The following is a 24,589-nucleotide window of genomic DNA, read 5'->3' as shown; positions in this document are numbered from 1 at the left end:
ATGAGAAATCCTCACAGCCTCCCCACAGCCCTCAGCCAGGCCCTCCCCCAGCCCTCTGCTGGACTGGCTTTACCACCCTGTCATTTCTGCCTTCCAGTTAAAAATGCCTGGTGGGGAGTGGTGTGTGCTGGATTTGTGACCCCTCTGATAACCTGGATAGGGTCTGTGGTGCTGCTGGGCACCACGTGGAGCAGGGATCTGCTTCAGCCTGGGCCTCTTGCCCAGTTCCTCATCACCTTATGACAGGAGCCTTTTCAAAGTACTGCTCTGAGCCCCAGGGCCTGCCCAGCTCTCCTAGACACTGAATGCACAGCATGGGCTGTTGCCCACCACCAGCTCAGAGGATCAAGGCCATCTCTACTCAATGAAAACCAAAGAACCACAGAGCCACCAGCTTGCACCTCTCCCACCCCTTACCAACAATGTATATTGCTAGAGTATAGGCAGCACTTCCCTAGTCAAGGCATTGCAGCTTTGGAGCTGCTCAGAAGTGATTGCTACTGGATGAAAGTAAATCTGAGCACTATGCTCTGAGAAATGAAGCCTCTGTAGGGTTAATGGCACCTGCTCCTATGGCTAACCCTCCTCGGGGTTGGATCTTTGAGCACAGAACAGAGCAGGGGCTGGCAGCCAGAGTCTCCCAAGACAGGAAAGCAGAGGAGTAAGCAAAGGGAGCTCTGCTCTCCCAGCCAGGAGAGGCTTCTGCTCTGATGAGCAGGAATTCAGGCTTAAAGCCTCCTCCCTGAGAGTCAGCAGAGAGAGGAGGGAGCAGCACTGGTGGTGTGGGAGGCAGGGGCATGCTGGCAGCACTCATGAAAGCAGGCAAGGGCCATGCACAGCACCACTGGTGCTGGAGGGTTGGTGTGGGAGGGCTGGTTTCACGCTGGGGCACGAGGAACCGACGCTGCTTATGCTGGAAGGACAGCTGGATGCACAGGGAAGGACAAGCTGACAAACACAGGGGCCAAGATCCATTGTGGGAGCTGTTAGTGTGAAGACTGTAGCTTGTAAGTCTGCTAAGACCAGAAACTAGTGAGGTAACACAGTGAAGATGAGGAAGAGTCTTAAAGTGCCGATACAGGGATCGTGGCTGTACAGGAACAGAAGGTCGGACAGAGAAATGACCGAGCAAAGAGGAATTCAGCCCCCAAACCACCAGCTGCACTCAGCCTCCCCTCTGATTTCTGCTGCCATTATGGGCACCATGAGCAGTGAGGGCAGGTCAGGCCCTGGCTGCACTGAGGGGCCACAGCCCAAAGTAACTCCTCCTGTGGCTGCTCTGAGCTCAGAGCTTACCCTGCCCTGAGCCAGCTTTAGGAGGATGAGCACTCCAGGAGTGTTTCCTCACAGCTCCTGCTCAAGAGCCAAGCTGCAGACAGCACAGAGCTCCCAGTTTGTCCCAGCAAAGCCCCCAGGGCATCCTCCCAAATCAGAGCTGCTTTGTGGTGGAGAGATGAAGCAGATCAGACAGGTGGTAGTGCAAGTATTGCTCAACACAGCTTTGAATATCAGATAGTACAGGTTTGATAGAGGGAGCAAGGAGAAGTGAGTTACTTATCAGTTTCTGAGTGCAGCTGGGGACCATCAGGACTAAGATCAGCCAGCACTAACCATCAATCCCACCCTGCACTGCCAGCCTGCAGGAAGATGTGAGTGAGTCAGCAGGAGAAAGTTCCTCCCTCCTCAAACCCAAACAGCATCAGGCCATATTCCAGCAGGAAACAAGCTCCAGAGCTGTGGGTCTGCCCAGTGTCACCTCATTACTCCTTCACTGAGATGCCTCTTCCCTCAGGGAATCTCAGCTCAGCTATAGCAGGGAAGCCGTTCGGGTGCACACAACTTGACAAGGAGACACATGAATTGACAAGGGGACACCTCAAGTCACTTGGGAAGGCAAACTTCTGCTGGACATGGAAATCTTTCACCAGCACACCCAGTTCACATGATACAGGAGGGCACAGGGAGGAAAGGAAAAGGCCTTTGGATATGCTGTCAAGGTGTGCAGCCCCACACAGGCACACGGCTCGCCTTCAGCAAAGGCCACGCCATGCTGCTTCCCCACTGAGCCCTGAAAACACCATCACAAACAACCCCTGCTCTTGGGGTTGCTTGGAAACCCCTCAGGAAACTTCTTAGAAGTCCCCTGCACACAAAACACTCATATTTAAAAGAGCCTTCCTGCCCTTTTGGTTTCTACCTCCCACACTACCCCAGGGAACCCTTTCCTGGGATGAGAAGATAGCAGCAGTACTGAAGTGCAGATGCTGGTGCCAGACCTCCCCACAGAGCTTCCTTGCTTTTGGGACATGAGTTTTGAGTTGAGTGGCTCTAAAATAAAATTTTAGTGGGGTCTAAGCCATGCTGATGAACCCCAGTCCCTACACAGAAACTTCCCTGGGCACAGAAGGAACATCACACTCACCTCCAGGCCTGCCTCATGTCACCACAATGAACAGAGGTTTAAAAGAAAACCCAGAGAATGCAGCAGCTCATCCTGTACCAGCTGCTCTCACCCCATAACTAGAAGAGGGATAAAAAGGAACTAAACCAAAGACCTCTTTCCTAGCAAGGCTGAGAGCAGAGCAGAACGAGCCTAAGACTGGTGGCTGAAGAGCAACATCTACAAGGCTCCTGAAGGAAACACTCTGCCTGGGCACAAAGCTTTTGGCACTGACAGGAACAATCTGGAAGTGTCACCATACTGGAGGCACAACCTTTATGGCACAGGCAGCAGTGCAGAAGCTTTGAAAGGACACTCCTCAGCATCCAGGCTCAAAGAGCAGCAGTTCTTCCCTAGAGCACCCCGAGAGAGGTAGTCGAGACACAACAAAGGCTTGGCCAGAAGCAGCATGCAGCAACCCTGACCCTGCTTTAGGGCAAAGCACAAAAGTCAACTCCCCAGGAAAGAAAAAAAAAAAAAAAAAGAAAAAAGAAAAAAAAAAAAGAAAAAAAAAGGGGAAAAATAAAAAGAAACTCTCAGGGACACAATGTGGAATCCAGTACATTCATCTCTGATCTCTCCTGAGCTCTAGTACCTCACTGCTCTCCAACCTGCTGTCTCACAGCATAGCTTCAGCTAAATTGCACAAAAAAACACCTAAAAATGAGGCCTCAGCTAGACTCTCTTCAATTCCCTTCTCTTCTTACAAGGCCCCTCTCAGCCCCATGTGCTTTGAGGATTCCCTGTCTCCCTCCCAGCCTTCTTAGAGGTCCCCCACCAAATGGGAGGTGAGAAATTCACAAGGCACAGTGCTCTGCTCTACATTCACAGCAGCGGACACCACAGTGCTCACCAGCGTTAAGGAGTCCTTCCAACATTCCAGATCTTAACAAAGCTGAGAGAAGCCAGCAAACGCTTTCTGGAGAGAAGCAGGTATGCCTCCACTGCGCTCCCACCTCTCCTGGGAAGCACCAGGAAGCTTGGAAGGACACAGGAAGGGACACAGCACCCACCTCCACTGTGCACAGATGAGTATCCACAACCTGCCAACGAGCTTCTGAGCTACACTCACATGAGACACTGGTGGGTTAAACCTCTGCTCTTCATCTTGGCTCCATAGAAGCGACCAACAGCATTTAGAGCTCTGGCAGAAGCACATGGAACACTGTGTTGTATTTTAGGGGCTGTACACTAAAAAGTATCGATCCCCAAGACAGCCCTCTTCTCTCTCCACACCACAATCCCCCTGGGATGCTGCCACCAGAACGCTTTAAAAGTCTGCAGTGCTCCTTCTACTATTTAAAAACAGAGTGCCTGGTGGTTTATGTGATGCAACATCGATGTTCTCAGCTGCAGGCAACAGAAATCCACTCCCCCAGACCTGGATTTCTGCAGAGCAGAGATACAAACACATTGGCTTCTCCACCCCTTCCCCAATGGCCTTCTGTGGGCAGCGTGAATGTCAAGCACGGATGAGCTCTGCCAGGCTCTGAGCGGGCAGCAGCCAGCCCACCCCAGGCTAGATTTTGTACAAAAAGCTGGGGACATAGTCAAATCTGAGCAGGGGGTTCACCCCCTGGCCGGGTTCCTGAATGTACTGCAGCTTCAGCAGCTCTGCTAAATACTGCACAATTTTCATGTCTTCGTTGGCGAGGCCCAGCTGAAGCTTCAGGAAGTTCATCCTGCGGTTGGCGACGGATTCCTCCGGTTCCCTTTCGCTGATGGGAAGGTGCAAGTGATGGCAGAAGGTGAAGAGGAAGGCTTTTGAACACAGCTGGGTGAGGATGCTTTGGACGTGCATGTAGTAGGTGCTTCCTCGCTTGATCTGCGTGCGGTGGTCTGCCAGCCTGGGCAACAAGGTGCCCTTGTAGAGAGGGCAGCGTAGAGTCTTGCTGTCGGCGTCCAGAATGCTGACGTAGCGACTGTAGCGGCTCAGGGCGTGCAGCACGTTCACCCCACCAGGAGACACCGTCCTGAAACAGCAAGCAGAGAGGTCACAGCTGCAAGGGACCACACAGTTCAGCAGCAGGCTGTACCCAGGCCCCTGCACTTTGCCTCTCTAGCTCATAGGATGTTAGGGGTTGGAAGTGTCCTTTGAAGATCATTAAGTCCAACCCCCCTGCCAGAGCAGGACCAGAGAATCCAGCACAGGTCACACAGGAACACATCCAGATGGGGCTGGAATATTTCCAGAGAAGGAGACTCCACAACCTCTCTGGGCAGCCTCTTCCAGTGCTCTGTGATCCTCACACCTAAGAAGTTTCTCCTCATGTCGAGGTGGAACCTCCTGTGCTGTAATTTCTATCCATTGCCCCTTATCCTATCCCAGGGTACAGCTGAGCAGAGCCTGTCCCCTCCCTCTTGACCTCCAGCCCTTTATAAACATTTATTAAATCCCCTCTCAATCTTCTCTTCTCCAGACTAGAAAGCCCCAGGGCTCTCAGCCTCTCCTCACAGGGCAGTGCTCCAGTCCCTCAATCATTCTGGTAGCTCTCCGTTGGACTCTCATGAGTTGGTGCAAGAGCCTCTGTGGGCAAACCAAGCCTGGCACAGAAGGGAATGGCAAATTTGATCAACACTTGCTGAAGACGAGCCAGCGTCTGCCTGGGTGGCCAAGAATGCCAGCAGCAGCCTGAGCCATGTCACCAGCAGTGTGGCAGGCAGGACCAGGGCAGTGATTGTCCCCCTGTACTCAGCACTGATGAGGCCACACCTGCAGTCCTGGGTTGTTTTGGGTCCCTCACTCTAAGAAGGACATTGAGGTACTGGATCATGTCAAGAGAAGGTCAACAAAGGTGGTGAAGGGTCTAGAGCATAGGTCTTGTAAGGAGCAGCTGAGGAAACCGTGGTTGTTCAGCCTGGAGAAAAGGAGGCTGAGGGGAGACCTCAAATTGTGCCAGGGGAAGCTTGGGTTGGACATGAAGAATGATTTCTTCCCCAAAAGGGTTGTCAAGCCCTGGAACAGGCTGCCCATGGAGTGGTGGAGTTGCCATCCCTTCAGGGCTTTAAAAGCCATGTAGATGTGGTGCTGAGGGACATGGTTTAGAACCAGATTTGGCAGAGTTAAAGATTGGTTGGGCTCAATGATCTTAAAGGTCTCTTCCAACCAAAATAATTCTAGGATATGAATAGTCTCTCCAGCCTGCCAGATCCCAAAGAGACCTCAATCCCCTAGATTCCCACAAGCACCAATCCATCCTGTGCATGTGCTGCTTCACATGATTTGGGGCAGCTTCCTGCCTTGGTGACATGGAGGAAGAGTGACAGGAAATCCAATCCGTGGTGAACAGAAGCAAATCCTGCAGCAGCTGGTAGGTTCTGGATGTGACAATGAGGACCTAGAAACCCAAACCACTTCCTCCTTGCTAAGAACTCCACCCTCCCCCCACACAGCTGGTCTGGGAGGGAGCTGCTCTGAGGTGGTTGAAGCCCTGTGCAAAGCAGAACCTTCTGCCCTTCTTTTAAAAGGGGAACCATCCTTAAACCAGAATATTCCCTGGCTCAGCCAAGGTACTTTTCATTCGGGTGCAAACCCACTGCACATTCACAACATACAATTACCCAACAAGCCTAAATGAACGCTATTTAAATGCAAATTACAAGCCTACGCCAACTCTGCCTCCTGCTCTTCAGCTCTGCATGGTTCAAGTCCCTGGGCTGAGATGGAGCTCCCCCCCCTGAACCAGGAGCCCCAGCTGCTGGGTTAGAACTGCTGCCCCAGTGCCCTGACAGCATCTGGCCTTAGGAGATGCAGCACCCTGCCCACAATGCTTAATTCAGTCTCCAAGCTCCTTCCCAAAGCCCTTGTACAAATGGTTTGCTGAGAGCACCCACGGCAAACCCAACACCTCATTAACATTCCGTGGAGGAGAGCTGGGATGACTGACACATGTCACAAGCACTTCTGAGGGGAAGAAAATATGACTTCTGTTTACAAAATTGCAGCAAAGCACAAACACTGAGCAACAATTAAACACTCAGGGCTTTTAAAAACCTCACTGACAGACAGAGGAGTTTGGGAGCAGCTGTTGGCAGAGCTGTCAGCCTGTCTCACAAGCAGAGGAATGAGGGGAAACTCACAGCCTGGGATAATTTCATCATCCACAACCCCCAGCGACAAAATGCTCAACAGCCCAGAAAGCACATTGCTGTATTTTGCTTTTTGTGCTGCTCAGAAACACTTTTTCAGGTGCTACTTGTGGACAGCATGGTAAGGGAGGGGGTTCTGCCCCTTAGTTCCACGCTGATGAGACCCTACCTGCAATGCTGGGGCTGCTCTGGAGTCCTCAGCACAGGAGAGACAGGGACCTATTACAGCAGGGACCAAGCAGGCCACAGCAATGCTGGGAGGGCTGGAAGGGCTCTGCTGTGAGGCCAGGCTAAGAGAGTTGGGGTTGTTCAGCCTGGAGAAGAGTAGGCTCCAGGAGACCTTCTGGTGGCCTTTCAGTGCTTAGAAGAACTGATCAGAAAGCTGGGGACAGACTTTTGAGCAGGGCCTGTTGCGAGAAGACAAGGGGTGATGGCTTGAAACTAAAAGAGGGAGATTCAGACTACAGAGATGGTAGAAAGTTTTTATAACAAAGGTGGTGAGACCTTGACCCAAGTTGTCCAGAGAAGTGGCAGATGCCCCACTCCAGGTCAGGCTGTCTGGGGCTCTGAACAACCTGCTCTAGTTGCAGATGTCCTGGCTGGCTGCAGGAGGGTTTGGACTAGATGACCTTAAAATGTCCCTTCCAAGCCAATCCATTCTATGATCCTATTTCAGCCATACTCTGGGCAATGGGCTGCTGCTCTGACTCATGTCTCCATGTTGTGACAGCAAGGGCCATTCCCAGTCGTACCTGCACCTGAAGGACCACAGAACATCCTGGTAACACCAAGAAAATCCTTTTCATAACAACCACAAAGGCAGGGCTGAAATCCTGAGTGCTGAGCCATCACTGTGTGCTAATATAAACTATGAAACCACATTTCAGGACTGTGGGTTGGGGAAGGGGTGCTGGCTCTCATGCTGCTTCGCACCCTGAGCAGAAGTTTCCGTTGCATCTGAAATGCACCACAGCCCACACAGCTCCACAGACTTGTTTTTTCTTGCACTAAGGATTGTTATAAATAACTCTCTGTCCATCTGCACCCCCAAAGAGAGCCCAGCAGCTTCACAGACTCCATGCCTCCACCCTTCCCGCACAGCACTGGGCCAGCACATCTTCACCAACACAGCCCACAGTGCTAGCACTCCAATTTCTGACCCACCTAGCTTGTCAGCAGCTCATGGTCAGCTTGGCCACACAAGGGACTCCCTGTGTTATCAGACCCACCAGGAAAACAGTGGGACTCATCTTTGAGTTTTTTTGTTTTGCCAGGTAAAAAAGCAAAGGGAAACCTCCTGGCCAGATACTTCTTATGAGCCAGGCAGCAAGGGCCTAGAAGATGATTTAAACATTAACTCTCAAGTGAGGCTGGATATTAAGAGACAAAATTAACCCCTTTCCATAAATACATCCCATCAGCAGGATTCATGGGAGGTAATCAGAAAGAGGACTCCCTTGCACACCCACTCCCCTCTGAAATTCTCACCCCCCGAGCCCAGGGAAGCAAACAGTCCCTCAATTTTACCTCTGGAGCCCAATCAGCTTCCACTTCTGGAAATCCACGACGTGGAGAGGGGAAGTGACCCAGTGCTTGACAGGCTTGGCGTAGAGGCTGCAGTTGGGCACAAAGATGGAAAGTGCTGTCACCAGCCTCTTGACCATAGCTTCCTCTTCCCCCAGCACGATCAGGGTCCTGCCGCTGAGCAGGGAGTAGATGGCAGGGTGGGCGAAGGGGTACTGCCGGATGAAGCGCAGCGCGTTCTGCCCGGCCTTCTTTTTGTGCCTTTCACTGGCCTGGCAGTGGTGGGCAGGAGACGGGGTCCTGTCCGAGCACGTGGAGGCTGCACTGCTGATATAGCTTGTGGAGTCCGAGCACTCATCCAGGCTGCTCTTGCTGACCTCCCTGCTGCCCGTCAGGTAGCGTGAGTCAAGCTCGTAGGGAAGGAGCCCCCCTGAGATGCCCTCGTGGGAGGGGAAGCCCCCAAAGCTCCCACGCAGCCCCTGCTCAACCTGCCGATAGGGCTGTGGGGGGATCCTGACCACCCCATCCTCATCGCAGGGTTTCTGCCCCAGCTCAGGCAGAGGCTCAAGGAAGTTGGGGCTTTCCTTCCCAATGCAACAGGCAGAATCGACCTGCACCAAATTTTCCTGGTTTGAAATGTCATCTTGCTCGTCGCCGTGGTCTGGGTTTAGTTTGGGGGTGAAACGAAGGCCTCCCTCTTCACCATCCACGTAGGGTTCCTCGTTAATGGCACTTGGGTAGCTCGCTTTGAAATCTTCCGGGATGAGCGACTCGGAGGGACAGGTGCTGAGGACCTCAATACTGTCCTCACTAACGGTCCTGCGGCTGCCCACCTTGCTCCTGCCTGCCTGGGGACTGGAGCTGACAGGCAGGCTGGCCTGGCTCTCTGATTTCGTCAGGCCAGAAGCAGACTTCTCCGTTCCGAGAACCTCGATGCTCTCACCGCTGCTGATGCTGCCTTTAAGATCTGCATCCAGATAGTCCAGGTTCTCCTGGTGCTCAAACGTGATGGAGTCAGCCAGTTTGGGTTCCTGGGAGTCCTCGATTCCCTGCTCCATCTTGATGGGCACGCTCTCCACACTGGATTTGTAGGATCCTAGGTTGATGACCACTTTGGGAGTGGGGGACTCCTCTGAACACTTTCCATCAATGGCATCTTGGCTGAGCCCCTGGTAGCCTCTGTGCTGTTTTTCAGGTGGTTTTTCATCCAGAAAAGAGACATCCTCAAAGAGGAAGTTAGTTACACTTTGCTGCTTTAAGAGGGCCCTGCTGATCTGCTCTGTCAGGAGGTAGCACATATCACCTCTGAAAGTCCTCTCAATCTGGTGCAACTGGTCAAGGGTTTGGGTGAAGAAATAAACATCACAGAGTTCCTCTAGCGTCTTTAGCTTCTTGTCAAAGCATTTGGCAGACTTGGCTTTGATGAGCTTGGGAGTGTAGGATGGCACGTGGGTGTAAAGCTGCGTCTCACCAGGCTCAGAGAGGTCGGAGGTAGTCAGGTCCAGATCGCAGCCCACCTCAGCCTGATCCAGTGCGCACTCTGGCTCATAGAGGTGGAAGTTGGACTCCTTCACCTTTCTGTAAGGATATGACCTGATCTGTTTCAGCAGATCTTGGTGTTCAATGATGGATTTTTCCACACTGGCCAGCTCATTGGCCTTCTCGATGGCCTGAGTTGTGTAAAATCCTTTGTCATTGGATTTCTTCTGTATCTCGGTCTCATTGTGCAGGACCGTCCTGGTGTAGTCAAGATCTTTCAGTTTCTTTTCCAGTTCATTAGCAAAAGCTTTCCGGTTCCCTGTCTTTAGGCATTCGGAGGCTTTGGAGAACTCTGTGGAAAGTTCTTGGAACTGCTGCATGATTTTGTGCTCATCAGCAGAAATGTAGGCCATGCAGAAGGGCCTCACAAAACCCCTGGCTTCAAGGTCATACAGAGTCAAGTGGTGGACATAGGCAAAGGCCCCTTCCTTCGAATCCCCCAGCACCACTTTGGAATCCTCCACAAAGTTCAGCTTCGGGTAGGCAGAGCCAGGAGGGTGCCCCACGAAGGAAGCCTGGTAATCCACAGACATTATCCGAAGAGAAAAGTAATTGAGATCGAATGTGCCTGACACTTTGGCATCATCGGGGATAGTCAGGAGGGGCTGAGGCCCTACTTGCTCCGAGAACTCGGAGATGAGGATGAAGTCCCGAGTGAACTTGGAATTGGCGACCTTGGCCCAGGGGTTGGCCCCGTGGCTGGCGAAGGGGAAGAGCGGCACCGAGTACTCCTCGGGCAGAGGCGGCTCGCTGTACAGCTCATCTTCCAGCTCCTCCTCTCTGGTGAAGGCCACCACGTCAGGGGCGCTGATCATATTTCCCGCAGGAGGGGACCGACATGGAGCACCGAGGCCTCTCCCAGTCCCCCCCGGCTTTCACCGTCGCCGGGCGTGGCGGGATGCCCCGCCACAGCTCCGGCCCCCTCCGCGTCCCCTTCTCCCGCCGCCACCGCCTCACTCCTCCGCCATGGCCCAGGCCGCCGGCCCCGCTGCTCCGCCGGCCCCGCTCAGCCGCCGCTCCCCTCACGGACGCCGCAGCCCCGCAGCCATCTTGGAGTCACATGACGCCACGACCTCTCACCCCTCGCTCGGAAGCGCAGCTGCCGCCCCCTCACCACTCTTTACGATTTTTGCTGCTTTTTTAACCTTTGCCGTTCCTTGGCGTTATTCAACCCATTCCGAGCCCGGCCACCGGAGGAAACAGGAAACCGAGGCGCGGCAGCGGCTAAGTACCAGGGAGCGCCCCGGGACACCGTGGGAGCTGTAGTTCTCTTCCCCGCCACAGTGCCGCTTTACGGCAGGACGTAATGGTGAGGGAAAGCGCGGGGCGTCCCGCCGCTGTTTGCGACAGAGGCAGCGCGGGAGTGAGGGCTGTGGGGTGAGGAGAGCTCGGCCGCGGGCAAACCGGGAAGGAGAGGGGCTGTCCCCGGTCAGGAGAGCCCGCCAGGGGGGAAATCGGGGTGGGGACGAGCTGTCCTTAGTGAGGAGAGCCCGGCCAGGCGGGAAAAGGAGCTGCCTCGGGTGAGCGAGGGCCCGAGGGGAGCGCGGACAGCTGCAGCGCCTGAGGGAAGGCTTTGGCAGGGCAGAAGGGGCCGGGGAGCGGGCAGGATCCGGTGGGTAGCTGTGTCTGGTGGGGGGCAGAAGGCCTCTCTATCTGCATGCAGCTCTGTGGGGGTGGCAGAGCAGCCAGGCAGAGCATGCCCTCGGCTCTCCCGGGGTTTCCCGTTAAAACTTGGCCGTGCAGGGGATATTCAGCCATCTCTCTCCATCCTTGGCAGGGCCCGGACCCAGGGCGAGGACACAGCAGCATGTCTTGGCCCCGCGCGAGCTGTCGCTGGCTCTTGTAATGAACTTTCAAGCGAGGCTCTTGGCCAGCTGTGGGGTCAGGATGCTGCCGCAGCCCTGGCGGTTCTTCTCCCGGGCTGCAGAGGACGTGGCATGGCAGAGGATCCGGAAGGTCCTGTGCGTAGCTGAGAAGAACGATGCTGCCCGAGGGATTGCAGAACTGCTCTCCAACAGCAGGATGCGACGGGTAGGGATACACCACACCTCCTTACCACTGCCTCTTAGTGGTATAGGTATCTGCAGAGGGTCAGCTCACCAGGGTCACCGTACAGCACAGTCCTGGTCTTGAGCCGAGTGCGTGTCATGTGTGGTAGCCTCTGCATGATCAGCAGAGCAGGGCATGGACAGTTCATATTAACACATGCAAATCTTGCTCTGTGTTTGCCTCTGACCATTCCTGACCACATGAGGGGACAGAACAGCTTTGTTTTGTGGACAAACATTACTTGCTCAAATGTATTTGGGAGCTGGATGCCTTTTCCTTGAGACTGTTGGAATTGAGCCTGCCAGCTGCACTCCCTTGGCCTGAGCTGTCTTCTCTGGGTACTGAGCTCTCCAGCAAGTGCTGCTTGTGTTGTTCCTTGCTTCACAGCATACACAAAAGGCTTCAGGAACTGAAACCATCTGTTGTTGCATATTTCCCTGCCAAAAAGCACCTCTTCTGAAGAGTCATCGAGTTTAGAGGTTTATCAGTGTTCACGTAACAAAGCAAAGATGGTCTGTGATTTGGAGAAGGAGATTCAAATATCTCCTCTCTGCAGCTTTGGTTTGTGACTGTCTGCATAATCACTTGGGATTTTCAAGCTAAGGAGACAGAAGATGCCTCTGGACCAGAATTCCATTGGAATAAAGGGTGTTATTGAGAGCCTGAGCACTGACAGTCAAGGAAAATACCGTCCTGCTGCTGTGGAAAAAGCAGCAAATACCCAGTCTAGGAACTTCCACAAAGCTCAGTTAGGTGGAGGGTGGTCTTGGGGTCCAAAGCTGGCACACTGATTGTCATGTGGAGCAGGACAGTTTGTCAGGAATAGAACTGACCAACCCCACTCAACAAATCTGTTTCCCACTGTTTGCCATCACTGTCTGTGGAGAGAGATCCCTGGCGTCCCCTTTAGGCCTGGTTTAAAATACTCTTAGATTGGAGAGCACCAGGTTTAAAGCCCTCTTACCTTGGAAAGCAACATTTCAGTGTCTCCATTGAACAACACAGTCAATTCCCATCAGCCTGCTGCGGTTTCCATCGGTACAGTGCCTGGTTTTCACCCCATGCTCCTCTGTGCCATGCTCTGATGGTGTCTATAAAGTGAAGCCAACATTTGCTTTCTGGTAGGAGCCATTCACTCATCAACTTTCCTTTTTCTTCTAGCGAGAAGGGTTTTCCAAGTTCAACAAGATCTATGAATATGACTACCAGATGTTTGGCCAGGTAGAGTTCTTTTTCATTCTGCTTTTGTATTAGAGAAGTGCAAAAAAGATTTAATTATTGAAAATCATTTGCCAGAAGTTACAAAACACATCCAGTGACAGGGACACTTTGTCCCAAGATGAGGAAAAGTCAGATGTCCTTTTCTTGGCTCAACCACTGACCTGATTTGTTGCTTTAAGTCAACTTTCTGTGTTTGTATCAGTCAAAAAGATGCTGTTTAGAATCGGAAATTTCTCTTTAGCTGTCATTAGAGAGAAGAGCTTGTTAGGATCTGTCAGCAGCAGGGAGGTGTTGCTGGTTGTGTAAAGTGAGAACTGCATCAAGATGGTGGGGCTGTGGGTAGTTTACAGGGTGCTAATTACCTTGCTGTGTCTCTTGCAGAACGTTACAATGGTGATGACATCTGTGTCAGGACATCTACTGGCTCATGATTTTAAGATGCCCTTTCGCAAATGGTCAGTGTTTGGTCCCCCCTTGCAGGCAGTGGGGTGTTGTGTTCTGCTTTCAACAGCTGAGCAGGGTATGGCAAGGTCAAAGACTGGTGAGCAGGGAGGGACTGACACCCCCTGCAGAGCACAGAATCACAGAGTGTTAGGGGGTGGAAGGGACCTCGAACGCTCATCCAGTCCAACCCCACTGCCAGAGCAGGATCACCTAGAGCAGGTCACACAGGAATGCACCCAGGCAGGTCCAGAATATCTCCAGAGAGAGAGACTCCACAACCCTCCTGGGCAGCCTGTTCCTGTGTTCTTTCGCATGCAACAGTGAAAAGATTCCACTTCACATTTCCATGAAACTTCCTATGCTGCCACTTCCACCATTGCTGTTTGTCCTGTCATTAGCATCTTTGTAGACATGAATAAGGTCACCTTTCAGGCTCCTCCTCTCCAAGCTAAAGAACCTTCAAGCTCCCTCAGGCTCTCCTTGTAAGGAAGATGTTCCACTCTTTTAATCATCTCTGTGGCTATGCCCTGGTCTCCCTCTAGTAGCTCTCTCTCCTTGAACTGAGGAGCCCAGAGCTGGACACAATATTCCAGATGAGGCCTCACCAGGGCAAGGTGATGAGTATTAGATTTTGCATAGAAATAGCTAAAATATTGTTTCAGATTAGTCTTTAGAGTGCTTAAGTATCCCAAAGTCATAGCACTGGTTAAAATACAGTAAGGCAGACCCAAAGAATTAAACTGATTCCAAGACTGAATGGATGTTTCAGTGTTATTTGTCCTGGGGAGTGAGGTGCTTTCTCCAGCTTCCCTTTGTTCTCTGGGCTTGAAACAAGAGAAGTTGCTTATTTTAGGGCTGCCTTCCAGATTTGCTGTTTTCTCTCGTTGCTTTTTGTTTCTGTTGCTTTTAAGTGTAAATTACTTGCAAACTCCAAATGATTTAGGACAAGGCTCATAACAGAATATATTCCTACTTCCAGTAGTTGAAGAGCACAGCAGTACAGCAGCATTTAGTCTCTCACAACACATTTTAATTTCTGTTACACTGTTTATCCTTGGTTCACCAGGCACAGCTGCAACCCTCTAGCTCTTTTTGATGCTGAAATTGAGAAGTATTGCCCTGAAAACTACGTGGACATCAAGGTAAGTTGTTTTTAAGAACCTCCCTGAAGCTCTGAGTTCAGAAGTTAGCTCTACAAACACTATCTGAGGCAGAAGGAGGACCATAGCTTTGTCCTGAACTTTTAAGTTCTGAGGTTGATAAATTCCTCCTGAATTTCCAAGGACCATAGATGCTGGTCACTCATGACAGGAAGAGTCTCCTGCTTGTGTAGAATTAGTGCAGCAAAGTAACAACTTTTTGCTAAGAACAGAAATTCTTTTTTTTTTGCAACTTGGTGGAACTGGTAATTGTGCCTTAGTTGTACACAAACCAGCTTTTTCAACAGACCGGTGCAATCCCATCCTTGCTTTTTAACAGAGTTTGAGGTAAATAAATGACTCAGTTCTGTGGAAAGCTGCCTAATCTCATGAGAGACAATTACAAAATGCTATTGCAACAATCCATCTCTATGGATACTCCTTGCATTTCATGTTCAGTTCGTGAGTCATTCCCCAATTAAATGACAAACCCAGTGTCATTCACTCACCCTCTGCTGCTTTCTCCTCTCAGAGAACTCTTGAACGAGAAGTGCAGCAGTGTCAGGCACTGGTGATCTGGACTGACTGTGATCGAGAAGGAGAGAACATTGGCTTTGAGATCATCCACGTCTGCAGAGCTGGTGTGTAGAGCATCACTCTGAGTGCCCTCAGTGCTGATTTAACAGCTCTTGCTGCTTCTTGCATATTCTCAGTCTTACTGTGTCCATCTTAAATTGTCTTGACTGTAGTTCTGATAGATCATAGAATCACAGACTAGCTTGAGTTGGAAGGGATCTTTAAAGGTCAGCCAGCCAGGACATCTGCAACTAGAGCAGATTGCTCAGAGCCCCAACCTGACCAGTGATGGAGCATCTGCCCCCTCTCTGGGCAACCTGGGCCAGTATCCAACCACCCTCTGTAAAACATTTCTTTCTTCTCTGTAGTCCGAATCTCCCTCATTTAGTCTCAAACTATCACTCCTTTTCCTGTCACAACAAACCCTGTTCAAAAGTCTCTCCCCATCTCTCCTTATCAGCCTCTTTAAGTACTGAGGCCGCATGAAGATCTCTCTGGAATCTTCTCCAGGCTGAACACCCCCAACTCTCAGCCTAGCCTCACAGCAGAGGGCTTCCAGCCTTCCCATCATTGCTGTAGCCTGCTCTGTCCCTGCTCCAACAGGTTCCTGTCTCTCCTGTGCTGTGGCTCTGTTAGGCCATAAATATATTCAGCTGTTGGGCAGCTCTAGATAAAATTGGCAGCACCCCCTTTGGAAGACAGCTGTTTTGTTAGCTGCTCCTTTCCTTTGGTGTCTGAGTCACTCTTTGGTTTCTTTTTTTTTTTTTCCTGTCTGATAGTAAAGCCAAGCCTGCAGGTGTTCCGAGCCCGTTTCTCAGAGATCACACTTCATGCAGTCAGGACAGCCTGCGAGAACCTCACCCACCCTGATCAAAAAACCAGCGACGCCGTGGACGTCAGGCAGGAGCTGGACCTCAGGATAGGTGTGTGAGCATGCCCAGGAGGTGAGGGCAGGCTGCTAGGCCTGAGCTGCTGCATCCACCTCTGCTGAGAGGGACTGAGGAAGAGTGTGGTAGGTAGGCAGGGAACAGTTTGGCTCTCGATGTGTAGCTTATGGTCTTTAAGTGCTTGAACTGCCTTAGGCTGCTGAGCAAACGAGGTAGCCATCCGTCAGCCTCTTCTTGCTGCTCCTCTAACCACATTGAATGCACATTGTTAAGGCCCAGTAAGGGGCATTTAGAAATCATCAGTATCCCAAACACGAGACAGAAGTGCCTTCTATATGGTCATAAATCTGTTTTTTTAGATCACATACCACTAAATCCCATCTCATGCTCTTCTCAAATGTGCTCTTTGATGTAGATGTTAGGTTGATAGCTCATGCAGCACTGACAAGCTTCTGTAACTGAGTATTAGAGCAAAATTAATACTCAGAGTATTAGAGCCATCTGAAGTGTTGTGATTCTCCTCTAGTGCTGTTGTATTCAGATCTAAGGTCTGTTTTATTTTCCCAGGTGCTGCCTTCACCAGATTCCAGACGCTGCGGCTCCGGAAGATCTTCCCTGATATTTTAGCAGATCAGCTGATCAGCTACGGCAGCTGCCAGTTCCCAACCCTGGGCTTTGTGGTTGAACGCTTCAAAGCCATCCAGGCTTTCGTTCCTGAAGCCTTCTATAAAATTAAAGGTATGCTTAGGGAGAAAAAGTCCTGGGCTGTCTTAAAGGGCTTGATGTGTATAGAAAGTAAAAACATCAGGGCAACAACAAAACAATGCTGCAGAGGTGGTTTTCCCTTCCTTTGCCATGCACTAAGCAGAACTGAAAGGTTTCCCAGTGTCTCTGCTGTGTTTCCTTGGTCTCACTCTTGCATCACTGAGATCTGTTCTTCAACAGTTACTCATGATCAGGAAGATGGCAGCGTGGTCTTCAACTGGAAGAGGAACAGACTCTTCAATCACACAGCGTGCCTGGTTCTTTACCAGATGTGTATGGAGGTAGGAGAGCTTGGAAACAGTTGTGTAATCCAGGGGTAGCCAAACATTTCCTCCTTCCCTCTTGCTCAAGATGTTGAACAACAGTTTGTGTAAACTCTTAGAGGAGATTTTGCATTTTGCTTACTCTGTCTAGGATCCAGTAGCAACTGTTGTTGAGGTTGCCAGCAAGCCAAAGAGCAAGTGGAGACCTCTGCCCCTGGACACTGTGGTATGTTTGAACTGTGCTGAAAAGACTTCTCTGAAAGAAGCTTTGAGCTCTACTCACCACTCTGGATTATGCACAAACAATTTCTTCTTTCTGGCTCCTCCCAACACAGGAACTTGAGAAGTTAGCTTCCCGCAAACTGAAAATAAATGCGAAGGAAACCATGAGAATAGCAGAAAAACTTTATACCCAGGGGTAAGAAAGTAAGGCTGAAGCACAAGTTACTGAGGAGTGGCTGAGGGAGCTGGGGTTGTTCAGCCTGGAGAAAAGGAGGCTCAGGGGAAACCTTCTCATTCTCAACAACTCCCTGAAAGAAGGTTGAAGTCAGGTGGGGGTTGGTCTCTTCTGCCAAGTAACGAGCGATAGCACAAGAGGAAAGAGCCTCAAGTCGCACCAAGGGAGGTTCTTCTTGTCCAACATGAGGAACAATTTCTTCCCCAAAAGGGTTGCCAAGCTGTGGAACAGGCTGTCTAGGGCAGTCCCATTCCTGGAGGGGGTTCAAAGCTGTGTAGATGTGGTGCTGAGGGACATGGTTTGATGGTGCCTTGGCAGTACTGGGTTAATGGTTGGACTCCATGATCTTAAAGGTCTCTTCCAACCTAAACTATTTTATGATTCTAAGACCTGTGCTTGCTAAACTTAATTCTTTCAGAAGTAAATGTTTTTTTAGCCCAAAATGGGAAGCATCCTGGAGCACCTCTTAAAATGCTCTTTCTTCTTCAGGTTCATTAGCTACCCTCGAACTGAGACCAACATTTTCCCCAAGGAGCTGAACCTCTCTGCCTTAATACAACAGCAGACACAGGACCCGAACTGGGGGGCATTTGCACAGAGGATTCTGGATCAGGGTGGGCCAACTCCTCGGAGTGGAGCCAAGTCAGATCAGGCTCACCCTCCCATTCACCCCACAAAGTACACTGCTAGCCTTCAGGTGTGTGTCACAGGGGCAGAGGATGGTTTGTATTGCTTGATAATTAAAGACCTAAGTGTAAAAATGGTCATCAGCACAGTATCCTCACCTGAGATCTCACTACACTTTGTGACATCTCACAGCCACAGGAGGACACTGAGCCTCTTCCTCTGGTTGCAGGGCAATGAGCAGAGGTTGTATGAATTCATTGTGCGCCATTTTCTGGCTTGCTGCTCCGAAGATGCCAAGGGACAGGAGACAACTGTGGAGATTGACATTGCCAACGAACGATTCATCGCTCAGGGACTCATGATCCTGGCCCGAAATTATTTGGAGGTCTATCCCTATGAGAAGTGGAGTGACAAGGTAAGACCCTGGAATAACATGGATTGGAGAGGCTGAAGTACCTGGAGTTTAAAATCATTCACACTGCCAACTTCAGACCCCTCTACACAGTGTCCTTTGAGAGTTTCTGACCCACTGGGCTGGTTCTCTCAGAGCCGTCTCTGCTGAGAACCTGAGTAGCTTTATTGTGCCAGCTTTGGATAGATTTTTCCTCTCTTAACACCCCATAGAGACCATAAGGGCTGTGGGGTTGGACTTGAGCTGCAGTTGCTGTTCTGCTAGCTAATCCTGAGGACCCTGAGACTGGCACCTCCTCCAGAACAGGCTGCTCTTCTCTTACTGCATTGGCCTGCTGTTAGCCTGGCATTTTGTCTTCAGTGAATGGAGTTTCAAAGAGATTCTCCTTCCCTTCAGGTTATCCCAGTGTATCAGAAAGGGTCTCGCTTTCAGCCCACTACAGTGGAGATGGTGGATGGGGAAACCAGCCCTCCATTGCTCCTCACAGAAGCGGATCTCATTGCTCTCATGGAGAAACATGGCATTGGTCAGTATGGGCAGCGTGGCCTCTTGCTCTTGGGAGAGCTTTGGTCAGAAGCTTCTTCTCAGCTTGTCTAATACCAGTTAGTTCTGTCCCTTCCTCAGAGCAGGGACTTCCCTAAGTGTCACTTCAGATGAAAAAATCACAGAACAAATTGATTAGTAGAGGCAGTAGGCAAAGTCCAAAGATCCTAAGGATTCTGCAGAGTGCCTCCAGCCCTAGGGATATGAGCAGTGTAGAGTCCAGGGTGTGCCTGCTGGCGCTCTGTTTGCCTCAGTGCCAGTGGGAGATGAGGGCAGTGCTGTCCCTTTAGCTCCTTGCACTCTGCACTGGGCACAGGGTAAGTCCCTTTTTGGCCCCCCAGACAACCTGTGTGCTTTCAGGGACGGATGCCACTCATGCCGAGCACATTGAGACCATCAAGACACGGATGTACGTTGGCCTCACAGCGGATCAGCGCTTCCTGCCCGGCCACCTGGGCATGGGGCTGGTAGAAGGTAAGGGCAGTGCCCCTCAGGGGGTAGGCTCCTTACCTTCTTCCTTTTGTTGAGCATGCAGTGTGTTGCTCAGGTTATGATTCCATGGGCTATGAGATGTCGAAGCCTGACCTTCGAGCTGAGCTGGAGGCTGATCTGAAACTGATCTGTGAGGGGAAGAAAGACAAATCTGTAGTGTTGCAGCAGCAGGTTCAAAAGTACAAGCAAGTCTTCATCGAAGCTGTGGCCAGAGCCAACAAGTGAGTCTTTGCTGCCTTCTGTTTGCTTTGCTCTTCTGGGATGTGCTGGCTTCTTCTCTGGGGCTCAGCCTGGAGTGGGATCCTACCACACTGTTTCCTTGGAGCTTTGCCCAGCGTGTGGGCATTTGCATGGGCAGGGATGACTCACAGCCTGGCATGTTGTCATCAGTTGGTGCCAATTAACTGATCATCCTGATTTAAACCCTTAACATTAAATTCAGAGCTGGCTGAAGGAGATGGCAACATGCACTGACCTCTTTCATGTTGTACCCACACCTAGCCTGTTCCAGAGGCGTGGTGCTGAATCAACATGTTTGTGGAGAAGCTCAGAAGAGCTGCATGGAGAGGAAAAGGTGCCAATTCACTGCAGAGGAGACACACAGGATGCTCTGTTTGTTTCTCTATAGGCTGGACCAGGCCCTGGCTCAGTATTTTGGAGAAGCTGCAGAAATTGTAGAGCAAGAGGAGGTCTACCCAGCAACACCTGCTGCCATCCGGAAGTGTCCACAGTGCAACAACGACATGGTCTTGAAGACCAAGAAGAATGGCGGGTGGGTGGTCTTCTCTGGTGCAGGAAGTAGCCTTCTGTGCTGTTCTGTCTTCTTCTAGGCAGTGTTGGTTTACCTCCCCTCTGCCGCAAGCATGGAAACTTGGGCTGCAGCTAAACTCCACCAGCTACACGAGCTGTGCGGGCTTGCTCTTCTGGCTAAGAAGGCCTGTGGTATCTTGGGGTGCATTAGGAAGAGTGTGAGCAGCAGGTCAAGGGAAGTTCTTCTCCCCCTTGACTCTGCCCTAGAGAGGCCACATTATTGGGTACAGTTCTGGCCTCCCCAGTTCAAGACAGACAGGGAACTACTGGAAAGAGTCCAGTGGAGGCTAAAACGATGCTGAGGGGACTGGGACATCTCTGTGAGGAGGAAAGGTCCTCAGGCTGCTTAGCCTAGAGAAGAGCAGCCTGAGAGGGCACCTTGTCAGTGCTCAGCACTGGGGACAAGAGGCTGGGGCCAGAATCTTCTCAGTGGTGCCCAGCAACAGAACAAGGGGCAATGGACAGAAACGGGAACCCAGGAGATTCCATCTGAACAGGAGGATAAAATTCTTTACTGTGAGTGCGCTGGAACCCTGGTGTTGCCCAGAGAGGTTGTGGATTCTGCTTCTCAAGAGATTCCAAACTCCCCTGGCCATTGTGATCCCGGGCAGCCTGCTGTGGGTGACCCTGCTTTAGCAGGAGGGTTGGACTGGGTGATCTCCAGAGGTAACTTCCAATCCTTACCATGTTGGGATTCTGTGACTCAGCTGAACCTCTCTCAAAGTGCATATTTACCCTTAAAATTTGTTGTCTTGGCAATTTCTGGTGGCTGAGAAAACAGGAGCACAGGTCACTGACTGTCTTGAGTTTGCCTCTTCCTCACCTGGTGCTTCGTCCCGTGGCAGGTTCTATCTCAGCTGCACAGGCTATCCAGCTTGCAAATCTGCAGTTTGGTTTCCTGATTTCGTGCTGGATGTGACCAGGGATGAGAGCATCTGTGATGTGTGTAAACCACATCCAGTTCACAGGTAGGTCAGACCAGTTATCCCCAGGGGAAACAATGCCTCAGGCACTGCGTGGTAGCCATCAGGGCCAGAGACTTTCTTGAGTAGGCTGAGCAAACCATTTTCCATTCCAGTCTTGGAAGGCTGGAGCACTGCTTGAGGATAGAAAGAAGAGGGGTTGGGGAAACCAGACTAAGCACAGCAGAATTTACAAGTCCAAAATGAGATCTGCTGAGGAGGAGTTAACATCTAGGTTCTTCACCCAGTGGGCAAAAGCCAATCGACAGAGTCAGGAGATTTTTTTTCTCCAGGAGAGGGTGCTAGGCTGTACTGCCACAAAATAACGGACAGCAGTTTGAACTGGGAGACTTTCATTCTTCCTTTGCCTTTAGGCTGAAGTTCAAATTCAAGAGAGGCAGCGTTCCCCCCATCGTGCCCCTGGAGCTAGTTGGCTGCATCGGAGGCTGCGATGAGATGCTAAAGGAGCTCCTGGACCTGAAGTACTCACAGAAGCCGTCCATGCCCGCAGCGTCAGCCAGCCAGCCAGCTCATCACCTGCAGGCCAACAGCTCCATTAACAGAGCTAGTGGTGAAAACAGGCCTGTGAGGGGGACCACAAACCAGACAGCAGGACACCTGCTCCTCACCAGCTCAACGAGGCCACCCAGGCCTGCTCCTCCGGCTGCCGGGAACGACGCAGTGATGTGCAACTGTGGGAAGGAAGCCCTGCTCCTGACAGTGCGCAAAGAAGGCCCCAACCAGGGCAGGCAGTTCTACAAGTGCAGTGCCAGCACCTGCAACTTCTTCCTCTGGGCTGATCAGCAGGCAGAGGACAGAAGCAGGGCGGCTCCACGGCACTCTGCACAGCCCCAGCCCTTGGCAGGAGGGGGCCCAGCAGGATTGCAGCGCCCGGGAGGAGGGAGAGGCCCAGAGCCCTTTGGAAGCAGCAGCTCTGATCTGGGAGGCAGCACAGTCTGCAACTGTGAGCAGCCAGCTGTCACACGCACGGTGCAGAAGGAGGGGCCCAACAAGGGGAGGCAGTTCCACACTTGCCCCAAGCCCCGGGAGCAGCAGTGTGGCTTCTTCCAGTGGGCAGATGAAAATGTGGCACCAGGTAAGGCTGAACTTGGGGTGAGGCATGAGGGTTGGAGGCTGGGCTTGATTCTCACACAGGCATAATGCCACCATGGTGTGACAGCTCTTAGAGACCCATGGAATGGTTTGGCTCAGAAGAGATCACTGAATCTAACCATTAACCCCAGCACTGATAGGTCACCACTAGACCATGTCCCTCAGCACCACATCTCCAAATCTTTTCAATCTCTCCAGGGATGGGGACTCCACCACTGCCCTGGGCCTTGACAGCCTTTCTGGGGAAGAAATTCTTCCTCATGTCTTACCTAAACTTTCTCTGGTGCAACTGATACATTTAACAGACTTTAGTTTTGTCTTTAGAACATCTGTCAGCAGCATTATAGCACCTCAGATGTCACTTGTGACAGCTGAGTCTGGCTTACCTTCCCAAGTGCTGGCAGGATGCATCCTCATAGCACACATCTGGGCTCCAAGCAGGATGATTGGCTTCTGCCTGCAGTAAGCTTGAGTGGCTGTCCATGACTCCGTGGATAAAGGCCAGCATTGTCTAACAGCTTGTTTGGGAATTCATCCTCCCAGATAATGGTGCTCAGCTTTGTGAAGCAGTGGCACCACTTTTGGAGATCTAAACCCCATTCTGTCACACTAGGAAAACTCTGCTGCTCCTCTGCCCTAGTTTAGGAATGCAGTGAAAGGGCAAGTCTGTCTGAAGTTTTGTCAGAGCTCAGAGACTGACTGTGGCTGCTCTGGAATGATGCTGAAAACAAATACCCATAAATAAAAGTAATCACAAAAGAAGGATGCAAAAGAAAGTGGCGCAAAGGGACAATGAAGTACAGAGTTGGAGACATGGTCTTCAGCACTGGCTGCCACCTCCTCCTCCTCCTCCTCACACATTTGGGCCTAAAGGGGTAGAATCAAGTTTTTAAAACCCCAAGTTTTCCTCTGGCATGTTTTATTTCTGCTTCAGCTGTAGACCAGGGCCTGCAAGGAGGCAGACACATAGGCAACATTGAACTGTTGAGACAAAGCTGAAGCCAGTACAGTTTCAGGAATAATCTGAGGGGCTGGGATATAAAATCTGCCATTTGGAACTTCTGTTTCCTACCTACTTACACTTTCAAAAGTATTTAAATGCAACTTGTTTCTCTCTAGGGCCTTCTGGAGATGTCTCCGTAAACTTTGGGCCCAGTGGATACTCAAGAGGGTTGGGAAGTAAAGCCAAGAGACCAGACAATTTCTCCTCAGGAGGCACTGCCAAGAAACCACGGACCTGTGGCATCTGCCACCAGCCTGGCCACACTAGGAAAACCTGCCCTCAGAACCACTGAGCCTGGAAGAACCTCTCAAGAGCTTGAAAGGGCCAGGGTTGGGAGCTGCTACAGGGACAGCTACTGCTGAAAGGAACTGGAATCTGCAAGCAAGGCTGTTGAGTGCTTCCTGGCAGGGCTGGTGCAGGCTGCTCCTGCCAGGCAATGCCATCCTGGCACAGGCATTAGATGCTTGGGCAACGAGGATTCAACCAGCTTTGAAAGGTGCTGTCAGCACTCATGTTCAGCTGCTCTTCTGCTCAGCAGATTGGGTTAACCTAACCATTTCAAGGAGGCATTTGGAGAACCTGCAGAGAAGACAGCACTGGATCTACTCCTGGTGGTGGTACACAGCCTTGCTCCACCAGGAAGAGCTGGATCATAGCTGTGAGGATGCTGGGGCTGCTTGCCCCTTCCCAGTCCCTGTCTTCCCACAGTGTGGAATCTTGAGTTCCTTTCTAAGTGAGCAACATTCCCCTTTTGGTTTTTTTGGTCACGGTGCCACACCCCTCACCTTGGCTGTCCCTGCCAGCAGAGGAGGGCTGGGTGTGGAGAAGCCAGAGCTGGTGCTTGCCTCCAAAGGAAGCTCAGCTGCAGAACTTGGGAAAAGCCTTAGATAGTTCCTGGATTTCTAACCAAGTTCTTCCTCAAACCCTCATCCTCTCTGATGCTGCTAGCGAATGGAAGTTATTTTTGTCAAGCTAATTTTCATATTAAAAGATTATTTAATTTTTAAATTTGATATGGTGACATCTTAACTCTGCCTCCTTATTTCTTCTGACTTAAAGCAGTTAAGCTATTACTCTAGAAGCACCCACCCAAATCTTGCTCTTCCCACTCCTTGGAACAATACTGGAAGCTTTCTTGGCAGAAACTCCCCATGGTTATTTAGGAGTGAGCTGCAGAGGGGATGGGAAAGAGGTTTCATCTCACCAGCTGGGCCTGCTGTAGCATTGCTGCCCA

General features: G+C 51.2%; 2 protein-coding genes across 2 annotated transcripts; one reads left to right on the top strand and one right to left on the bottom strand.

Moving 5' to 3' along the window:
• Nucleotides 1–3,959: 3,959 nt before the first annotated feature.
• Nucleotides 3,960–10,407, bottom strand: SMCR8 (SMCR8-C9orf72 complex subunit). The gene is made up of 2 exons (XM_054391113.1): nt 8,057–10,407; nt 3,960–4,413 (listed from the first exon to the last, which is right to left on the bottom strand). Exons 1-2 carry the CDS (start codon nt 10,405–10,407, stop codon nt 3,960–3,962), a joined length of 2,805 nt encoding a protein of 934 aa, XP_054247088.1.
• Nucleotides 10,408–11,437: 1,030 nt separating this feature from the next.
• TOP3A (DNA topoisomerase III alpha) lies at nt 11,438–23,706 on the top strand. The gene is made up of 19 exons (XM_054391190.1): nt 11,438–11,623; nt 12,803–12,862; nt 13,244–13,317; nt 14,373–14,448; nt 14,978–15,086; nt 15,801–15,944; nt 16,476–16,646; nt 16,854–16,954; nt 17,088–17,162; nt 17,272–17,354; nt 17,883–18,090; nt 18,250–18,435; nt 18,829–18,958; nt 19,336–19,449; nt 19,523–19,688; nt 20,096–20,239; nt 21,123–21,245; nt 21,614–22,335; nt 23,472–23,706. The coding sequence occupies exons 1-19, from the start codon at nt 11,438–11,440 to the stop codon at nt 23,645–23,647; spliced, it is 3,048 nt and encodes a 1,015-aa protein (XP_054247165.1). The 3' UTR covers nt 23,648–23,706.
• The last annotated feature ends 883 nt before the right edge of the window (nt 23,707–24,589 follow it).

This window comes from Indicator indicator, chromosome 22 (assembly GCF_027791375.1).
Source record: "Indicator indicator isolate 239-I01 chromosome 22, UM_Iind_1.1, whole genome shotgun sequence".
NCBI lineage: Eukaryota > Metazoa > Chordata > Aves > Piciformes > Indicatoridae > Indicator > Indicator indicator.
The sequence above is the reverse complement of the archived record's forward strand: the minus strand, read 5'-3'. Positions and strand labels throughout refer to the sequence as shown.